Raw genomic sequence first — 10,268 nt, 5'->3', positions numbered from 1 at the left:
CTCCCAAAGTGCTGGACTGCAGATGTGAGCCATTGCATCCAGCCTCAGGTTGTATTCTTAATGTAGAGTTTTTGAAGTTATTTGTATATTTTATGTAACAGTCCTTTATCAGTTAAGTCACATGATGGGTTTTGTATGTGTGTGTTTTAAGACAGGCTCTTGTTCCATCATCCAGGCTAGAGTGCAGTGACATGATCACAGATCATGACTCAGTGCAGCCTCAAATTCTTAGGCTCAAGTGATCATCCTGCCTTAGCCTCTCAAGTAACTAGGACCACAGGATGCACCACCACACCCAGCTAATTTTTCTTTTAAAGTTTTTTTGTAGGGATGGGGTCTCACCATGTTGCCTGGGCTGGTTTTGAACTCCTGGCTTCAAGTGATTCTTCTGCCTCCACCCCTCAAAGTGCTGGGAATACAGGTGTGAGCCACCAGGCCTGGCTATGCTGGCTTTTTAAAAATTTATTTTTTCCTAGCTTGAGCAACAAAGTGAGACCCTCATCTCTTAAACAGAATTAGCTGGGTATGGTGGCACATGCCTGTGGTCCCAGCTACTTGGGAGTCTGAGGCAGGAGGAACACTTGAGCCCAGGAGTTCGAGGGTGCAGTGAGCTGTTTGAACCACTGCACTCCAGCCTGGGCAATAGTGAGACCTTATCTAAAAAAAGAAAAATAAAAAAAAATGCTTATCAGCTGTGGTGGCTCATGCCTGTAATCCCAGCACTTTGGGAGGCCAAGGTGGGTGGATCACTTGAAGCCAGGAATTCGAGACCAGCCTAGCAAACATGGCAAACATGGCAACCACCCCCCCACCCCCGCCTCCCCAGAAAAAATACAGAAATTAGCTAGGCCTGGTGGCTCACACCTGTAGTCCCAGCTACTCAGGACGCTGAGGTGGGAGACTCACTTGAACCCAGAAGGCAAAACAAAGGTTGCAGTGAGCTGAGGTTGTGCCACTGCACCCTGGCCTGGGCAACAGAGCAAGATTCTATCTCAAAAAAAAATTTTGCTTTTTTTCTGTATCTACTAAAATCATATGACTTTTTCTCTTTTGTTAATGCATGTGAGTACTTTGGTTTTCAATAGTGAACCAAGCTTAGGGTCCTGGGATAACTCCAACTTGGTCATGATTTACATATTCGCCTTTTTATGTATTGCTGGATTGCTTTCCTAATATTTTGTTGAGGATTTTTGTACCTATGTTCATACAGGGTAATAGTCTATAGTTTTGTTGTTCTGTAATGTCTTTGGTCCAGTTTTGACATCATACAAACAAGTTCTTGCTCCTATTTTCTGAAAATTTTTGTAAGATTGAATTTATTTTGCCCCATAAATGTTTGACAGAATTTACCAGTATAATCATCTGAGCCAGGAGTTTGCTTTCAAGGATAACTTTTGAGTTACAAAATCGGTTTCTTTAGTAGGACTTAAGATTTTACATTGCATCTTGTTTCATGTCTGCAGAATCTGTAATGTTATACCCGCTTTCATTCCTGATACTGGTAATTTGTCTTTTTCTTGATCAATTTAGCTGGGGATTTTTTTTTCTTTTTTTTTTTTTTTTTTCAAGTGAGAGGGTCTCGCTCCATCACCCAGGCTGGAGTGCAATGGCACAATCGTGGCTCATTGCAGCCTCAATCTCCAGGGCTCAAGCAATCCTCCCACCTCAGTCTCCCAACTAGCTGGGACCACAGGTATGTGACACTGTGCCCTGCTAATTTATTCTTTATTTTTTAAATTATTTTGTAGAGATGTAGGTCTCACTATGTTACCCAGGCTGGTCTCAAACTCTTGGGCTCAAGCAGTACTCCCCTTCTCAAAGTGCTGGGATTACAGGCATGAGCTACCCACTGCACTCAGCCCTTGGTGGGTATTTATCATACATTTTTTTCCCATAGAATTTGGGGCTTCTCAAATTTTTAATACTTGTTTGTTTGTTCCTTCTACTTACTTTGGGTTTTTCTCTGCTTTTTCTAGCTTAAGGTGGAAACTGATTTTCTCCTGTCTTCTGATAGAAGCATTTACAATTCTAAGTTTTCCTCTAAGCATTGCTTTTAGCTGAATCCTACACATTTTGTTTTCATTATCATTTAGTTCAAAGTATTTTTTCTTTTTTTCCCTTGATTTATGAGCTGCTGTGTGTATGTGTGTTATGTGTGTAAGAGACAAGGCCTCCCTCTGTTGTTCAGGTTGGAGTGCAGTGGTACCATCATAGCTCACTGCAGCCTCAAACTCCTGGGCTCAAGCAATCCTGTTGCCTCAGCCTCCTGACTTGCTGGGGCTACAGGCATGTGTCTGGCTAATTTTTGTATTTTTAGTAGAGATAGGGTTTCACCATGTTTGCCAGGGTGGTCTCAAACTCCTGGCCTCAAGTGATCTGCCTGTCTTGGCCTCCCAAAGTGCTGGGACTGCAGGAATGAGCCACAATTTCTTTTACCCACTCGTCAATTGATGGGCACTTGGGATGGTTCCATATTTTTGCAATTGCAAATTGTGCTGCTATAAACAAGTATGTGCAAGTATCTTTTTCGTATAATGACTTCTTTTCCTCTGGGTAAGATATCCAGGAGTGGTATCGCTGAATCAAGTGATAGAACTACTTTTAGTTCTTTAAGGAATCTCCACACTGTTTTCCATAGTGGTTATACTAGTTTACTTTCCCACCAACAGTATAAAAGTGTTTTTTTTTTTCACCACATCCATGCCAACATCTATATTTTGATTTTTTGACTATGGCCACTCTTGTGGCAGTAAGGTAGTATCACACTGTGGTTATGATTTGCATTTCCCTGATCTTTAAGCAATGTTGAACATTTTTTCACATTTGCTGGCCATTTGTATATCTTGTTTTGAGAACTGTCTGTTCATGTCCTTAGCCCGCTTTCTGATGGGATTTTTTTTTTCTTGCTGATTTGAGTTCCTTGTAGATTCTGGATATTAGTCCTTCATCAGATGTATGGATTGCAGAAATTTTCTCCTACTCTGTGGGTTGTCTGTTTACTCTGCTGATTATTTCTTTTGTTGTACAGAAGCTTTTAAGTCCCACCTATTTGTTTCATTTCCTTTTGGGTTGTTTAGTCATGAAGTCTTTTCCTAAGCCAATGTCGAGAAGTATTTTTTTCAATGTTCTAGAATTTTATGGCTTCAGGTCTTAGATTTAAGTCTTTGATCCATCTTGAGTTGATTTTTGTATAAGATGAGAGATGAGGATCCAGTTTCATTCTTCTACTTGTGGCTTGCCAATTATCCCAGCACCACTTGTTGAATAGGGTGTCTTTTCCCCACTTTTTTGTTTGCTTGCCGAAGATCAGTTGACTGTAAGTATTGGTTTTATTTATGGGTTCTCTCTTCTGTTCCATTGGTCTGTATGCCTGATTTTATACCAGCACCACACTGTTTTGGTGACTATGGCCTTGTAGTATAGTTCGAAGTCAGATAATGTGATGCCTCCAGATTTGTTCTTTTTACTTAGTCTTGCTTTGGCTATGTGAGTCCTTTTTTGGTTTCATATGAATTTTAAGATTGTTTTTTCTAATTCTGTGAAGAATGATTTTGGTATTTTGATGGGAACTGCACTGAATCTGTAGATTGCTTTTGGCAGTATGGTCATTTTCACAATATTGATTTTACCCATATGTGAGCATGGGATGTATTTTCCATTTGTTTGTGTCATCTACGATTTCTTTAGGCAATGTTTTGTAGTTTTCCTTGTAGAGCTCTTTTACCTCCTTGGTTCAGTATATTCCTAAGTTTTTGTTTTTGTTTTGTTTTTTTGCAGCTATTGTAAAAGGGGTTAGGTTCTTGATTTCTCAGCTTGGTTGCTGTTGGTGTATAGCAGGGCTACTGATTTATGTACTTTAATTTTGTATCCTGAAACTTTGCTGAATTGATTTACCATTCTAGGAGCTTTTTGGATGAGTCTTTAAGGTTTTCTAGGTATACGATCATGTCATCAGCAAACAATGACAGTTTGACTTCCTTTTTACCGATCTGGATGCCCTTTATTTCTCTCTCTTGTCTGACTGCTCTGGCAAGGACCATGTTCAACTTTTCACAAACTATTTAGGATTCATTTTGTGTCCCACTACATAAAATATTAAAACCTTGCAACCATATATGCTTTATAGTTGTCATGTTATTTATGTATGTGCAGCCTCAGAATACACTGTAATATTTTTTCTTTGAACAGTCATATGTATTTTTTAAAAGTTAAACCAAGAGAATATATTTACCCACTTGTTTACATTTGTTGTTTGTGGAAGGACTGGTCCAACATGAGGTACTCAGCCATTATAATAATGATTTTTCCTTGAAAACAAAATAATCATTGTAGTGACACACTCCAAAGTTGTTTGCTGTCTTTGGAATGCACAGTTTTGCCCAATATTATTCAGTAAGAAGGGTACTTTTTTCTCATTGCTAGTTCATACTTCTGCTTTCTTGCCTCTCTTTTTCAGTTATCTAAAACCACATCCGTAGCTGTGATTATGTTCTTGGTTTCATTTTCCTAATTCTGTTAAAAATTCTGATGACATGAGCACCCAACCCCCATACTAGAAGTTAGAATAGTTCCTATCTCACCAGTGAATGAAAAATTGCACATTCACATGCCCAAAAGACTGACCCTGCACACCCTAGTAGAGTTTATTTTTAAAAGAAAATCTAAGCCAAATTAATGTGGAAAGCATTGCTTCTTAACTGCTATCCCTGGAAGCAAAGCACCATCTTGCCTCCAAAGAATATGGAAAAACTCAAAAGCCCTGCTCTTGCATTCTGTTTCCACCATGCTATACTTTACTTTAAAAAGACCACCTTTTTACCCTTCTCTCCCCAAATATTAAAAGTTTCTCAGATCAGAGTAATGAATACAGTTCTGTCCTCTGAAAACCTCTTCCCTCTACATCAAAGCTTTCTGAAATAAAAGTAGTCCAATATCTACTCATTCAGTCTTCGAGTCCTTAAGTTTCTATTGCCACTACTGCTTCATCAAAGATACATCACTGCTTGATTACTGATGATTAAGAGCAAGAGCTCTGCATCGAGTCCTGGATTTAAATCCTGGTCCTGCCACTTAGCTTGGAAAATTTGGTTTGTCTCTCCCAACCTCAGCTTTCTCTTCTGTAAAATGGGGATAACAGTACCTCTCTGTTGGAAGGGTTCAATGAGGCTGACCATTCCCTTCCCAAACCTTTCTTTGTTGGCTTCCCATAATACCACTACTCTCCTGGGTTTTCTCTTGTATCATATGCTGCTTTTTTGTGGGCTCTTCTGCTTTGCCCTTTAAATACTTATTTTCCTTCTTTGGTTGCCTGTCATCTTATTCCTAGCTTTCCGTGGATGACTCCTTTCAAATCTATGGTTTTGATGATCCCCCAAATCTAAATTACTCCTGAATCTTAAAGAAATATTTTTCTTTTTTTGAGATGGGGTCTTACTTTGTTTCTCAGGCTAGAGGGCAGTGGCATGATCATAGCTTACTGCCACCTCAAATTCCTAGGCTCAAGTGATCCTCTTGCCTCAGTCTCCCAAATAGCTGAAACTACAGGTGCGCACCACCACGCCTGGCTAACTTTTTAATTTTTTGTAGATATGAGATCTGAGCCATCTTGCCCAGGCTGTTCTCCAACTCCTGGGTTCAAGTGATCCTCTGGCTTTGGACTCCCAAAGTGCTAGGATTACATGTATGTGCCACCATACCTGGCCTACTCCTGAATCTTTATCTTCAAACCAGGTTTCATTCCTGAAATCCAGCTATTCAGGTGTCTGATGGATATCATCATTTGGATATCTTAAACATCTAAAACTAGGCCGGGCACGGTGGCTCACGCCTGTAATCCCAGCACTTTGGGAGGCTGAGGTGGATGGATCACGAGGTCAGGAGATCGAGACCATCCTGGCTAACACAGTGAAACCCTGTCTCCACTGAAAATACAAAAAAGCTGAGATCGCGCCACTGCACTCCAACCTGGGCGACAGAGCGAGACTCAGTCTCAAAACAAACAAAAAATCTAAAACTAGATTCCACAACCAACCCTTGACCCTAGTCCAGTATTCCTTTAGTCTCCCTGGTTATCTAAGCCCCGAAATGGGTACCCAATTCTTAACCTGCCACATCCAATCAATCCCTAATTTCTGTTGATATTAGCTCCTAAATCTCTCATATTTCTCTCCTCCTCTCCATCTCATTTTTCACTAAGACCTTTCCAGTTTCAGAAAGTAACTAGACCATTTCATTCTAATATACTAGACTCCATGCTGATGTAGAAGTGTTCTCAATTGTTCAGGGTACAAATTCAGCTTTGCCACATACTACCAGCTGAATGACAAGGGCATCACTTCTGATACTTTTTGAGATACAAGAAATGAAGGGGCTCTGGCTCAGTTAGCTGTTGCTTCAATGTTAAAACAGACCCTGTAATAAAATAACTCCAGACAGTTTGGTTTGGTAGTAGGTAAGTTTTCTATCTTTAAATTATGGTGATTAAAGGGCACTTTCAGTGCAAAATGGGGACTGGCCCTCAGTAAGCAAATTGCTGGCTTACCATGCCCGTACCAAGCAGGAACTTGGCCTTGAGGTTCCTCCTCCAATTTCAAAATAGGTTTAGACACAGATAAGGGAAGACTGTGATCACAGGTTCAAGTTTTTATTGTGATCTCGTTTTTATACCTGAATAACAATTTTCTCCAAAGGAATGATGATACATAATATTTATTCTAAAAAGGACACATAGTGTATTGATAGCATGTGGTCAGTGGTTATCACTGACTGTCTTCAGTAACAATTACTCATCTAAGAAACTCTTCCTTTTTAAAAAAAAATCCTTGGTGCTGAGCCAGACAACCCTGGGCTGCTGCTGCTCATACTGATAGGATCTGGCTTCTAGACTGACCCCTCTCAAGAACAAAATACAGGGAGGGACTTGTTCTGGATTCCCTTTGGGCAAATGCAGCTGCAGTACTCACCAGGCTGGGCCTCAACTTACAGGACTTTTATTTTTTTTCTTTTAAATGTATACTATTAAAGTTGGATTATTCATCTAATATTTATGTTTGCCTTGAGGACTAATAAACCTCACAACCTGAGGATCACCCCAGTTAAACCAAGGCTTTGTCATCACAGGGCTACTCAACAGATGTCTTAGTTTCTTGTAAGGAAGAGGTCAGTCAGCTAGGAGAGAAAAGTCCTTTTGAAAGACAGCATCATGTACCTTGCTGACTCTGCTGCATACATACAGCCTCCAGCCTTGTTGCCGGTTCTTAAAGGAACTGTGCTGTCTTTTCACTTTTCCTGGTTTGTGGGGCAGTAGAGGGTTTCCTACCTCAAATGCCAATACCAGGTAGGTAGAAGGATCTTAGGCCCAACTGCTGGCTCCTCGTAATCATAACACACACTCTGTTCTGTGGTGGGTGCCACTCTGCCTGTGCCATGTCACCTTTCCTAATCCAGCACATCCTCACCCAAGAAAACCCTACTTTGGGGTCATTCATTCTATTCTTATTTCTCTCTTATTTGTTCTGATGTTTCAGTTGGACTTGATTCCATGGCAGGCTCTGGCTCCAGAGGAAGAGATGGGGGCTTTGTGAACTGGGATGTTCCTCCAGCACCTAGTAACAAAATAAAAACTTGAATCCTTATGTTCCACAATTTCAGAAGAAATCATTCTTTTTTGCTATTAGAGTTCAAGAGGAAACCCCATATTTTCTGGAACCAGTGGGACTGACCCATTAGCTATGAGGGAAGACTATAACTGAGAAAGCAACAGTCAAGTTTGCCTTCAATGAGTCACTGAAAAATATTTAATTACATGTCAACTTCTGATAAAGCAGTAAAACTTAAACATTGCATAACAGGATATACTTAATAACGTATTGCTAAAATTGGAAAGACCAGTGTATTGACCATCCAACTAACGCTGAGTAGCTGTTACCTACTACATGGCTTGCCTTAGGGAAACAAGTGCCAATTTAGCCACCCTGTGGTTTTTTTCTCCCCTTGTGGCCAATACTACATTGGACATGTTACGAGTCTGAAGAGAACCTCACTGAAAGCTATAATCTCTTTGCTGACACATGTGGCTTGTACCTGCTAGGTCTTCGTAGAGCTCTGTATGGTCCTACCTGAGGGGAGTGTCCTGTATGCAGCTGCTGAAGACATTGCCTGTCCTAGAGCTTGATTAGAGCCCAGAGGCTGCTGGAAACTGGCAGGTTTGCTGGTTGAAGTGGTCCGGTGCTTTGATTTGGGATCTTTAACTGGTTTAGTCCAGACCAGTGCCTCCCCAACCTGGAGAGCAGCTCCCAACTTCTGAGCCATCTCCACCATCTTGTGTCCACAAAGGAAGTAAAAGAACGAAAAGCATGACTGTCAGAGACAACCCAACCCACTTCTTTGGTCTTCCAGCTGGGGTTTTAGCTGAAATAGTGTCTAGTTGTACTAGCACCTGAGGCAGGAAGTACTTACAAAACAGCAAAGAATACAGATTGCCTTTAATGGATGGCACAGTGGTTCACACAGGATCTCAAAACCCAAAAATTCAAGCCTAGTGCATTACTGGGCTAAACTGTGCATTTCCTACAAGAAGCGAAATAGGGCTGGGCACATGGATCACAAGGTCAAGAGATTGAGACCATCCTGGCCAACATGGTAAAACCCCGTCTCTACTAAAAATAGAAAAATTAGCTGGGCCTGGTGGCACACGCCTGTAGTCCCAGCTACATGGGAGGCTGAGGCAGAAGAATTGCTTGAACCCGGGAGACGGAGGTTGTAGTGAACAGAGATTGCGCCACTGCACTCCAGCCTGGGCAACAGAGCAAGATTCGATCTCAAAAAAAAAAAAAAAAAAAAAAGGTGAAATAGAAGGAAGCTACAGACAGACACAGACCTCAACTTTGATGAGCTGAATTAGCAATAACAACTCAGTAAGCCTGAATTTCCTTTTATTATTATTCTAGGAAAGTTCTTCTCAGGCTGTTATTAATTGATGAACTCATGCTGCTGGGAACATCAAAGCCAGAAGAGCCATGAATGCGTAATACCTTGGATTTGGATTATTTGGGCTTGATTTTTGAAAGTCTCCTGAGAGCTTACTTATGACTCTTGGGAGCTAATAAAAGACATACCTCAGAGTCAAATTCCACAGAGCTATTGTCCTTGAGTAGGTTGACTTTCTTCTCCATCTCCTGATATTGGGCCAGGGCGTTCTTCTTCTCGCCCTGGTTGTACAGCAGCACAGCATAGTTCAGGTTTACTAAAGGGTTACACCTATGGCAGACAGACAGGGATTCGATGGAGCTGGGGGCTCTGCAACCAATGGTCATTTAGAGATCCTTCTCATTACACAAAAACAAAACAAAACTGGTTAAGTAGAGATTTCTCCATTATGCAGCAAGGTAGGAACATATATGCTAAGCAGACCTGTTGAGAAGAATCAAGAAATCAATCAATGGCCTAACGAGCAAAGCTGGTATTGGGACCAAGTCTGGCATGTCAGCCCTCAACAGCGACTACCTAGGCCAGGGTTGAAAAAGGGATCTCTACCCTGCTGTCTGGAAGATGCCAGTGGAGTAAATCCTGGAAGAGTCAAGTTTATCTTCAATTAAACAGCCCAGAGTCCCATCTGATATTCCAGCTAGCCCAAAGCTATCAGCAACCCAAGCCCACGGCTGGTTCGGACTTTCTCTAGCCTCCTGATTACTCAGTTTGGGGCTGGAAACAATTTCTCAATTCCTGCTGAGCCAATACATACTTAGGAGACACATCCCTCCACACTAAGGTCTGCTGTGTACTAATGCCATAGAGGAACAGCTGGGCTGACTCAGGCAGCACCGATGCTATGGTACCACCTCATGGCTTTGGAGAGTCCGACACCCCCAGTACCATTCTCAACAAAGCGCATACTTATCCAGGTGGACTGCTTCTGCGTAGGCTCTCTTGGCATTCTCTATATCTTCCAGATTGGTCAGAGCCACTGCAACAAAGAAAGCATTGCAGCTGGAGAGCTCAGCTTAGAAGACAAAAGGAATATTAAAGACTGCCCCCAAATTAAACTTCACCCACTCAGCTCACGGCACCGGAGTTTACTAAGTCAGCTTCGATACCTGGTGCTATCTTCAACAATCCCTTCTACAGTCAATCGGTTGCCAGGTTCTGTGCATCCTTTTTTGCAGTTTCTTTTCTGACACTGCCCTTATTCAGGCCCAAGTAGTTTCAGGCTTTCCATTTATCCCCCAGTGTCAATGTCCCCACCTGCCTCCAGTCCACTTTCCACAGTT

General features: G+C 41.6%; 1 protein-coding gene across 4 annotated transcripts in view; it reads right to left on the bottom strand.

Annotated features, from left to right (window-relative positions):
• Window positions 1-6,627: 6,627 nt before the first annotated feature.
• Window positions 6,628-10,268, bottom strand: part of BBS4 (Bardet-Biedl syndrome 4) — a 60,148-nt gene continuing 56,507 nt past the window's right edge. For all 4 annotated transcript variants that reach the window (XM_065548131.1, XM_065548132.1, XM_065548133.1 and 1 more), the window contains 4 exons: window positions 9,895-9,964; window positions 9,117-9,258; window positions 8,118-8,319; window positions 6,628-7,604 (listed from right to left, as the gene is read on the bottom strand). In XM_065548131.1, the coding sequence (XP_065404203.1) occupies window positions 7,495-7,604; window positions 8,118-8,319; window positions 9,117-9,258; window positions 9,895-9,964 (524 nt within the window). In that variant the 3' untranslated portion in view covers window positions 6,628-7,494. The remainder of the gene's footprint in view (window positions 7,605-8,117; window positions 8,320-9,116; window positions 9,259-9,894; window positions 9,965-10,268) is intronic.

This window comes from Macaca fascicularis, chromosome 7 (assembly GCF_037993035.2).
Source record: "Macaca fascicularis isolate 582-1 chromosome 7, T2T-MFA8v1.1".
Lineage (NCBI taxonomy): Eukaryota > Metazoa > Chordata > Mammalia > Primates > Cercopithecidae > Macaca > Macaca fascicularis.
The sequence above is the reverse complement of the archived record's forward strand: the minus strand, read 5'-3'. Positions and strand labels throughout refer to the sequence as shown.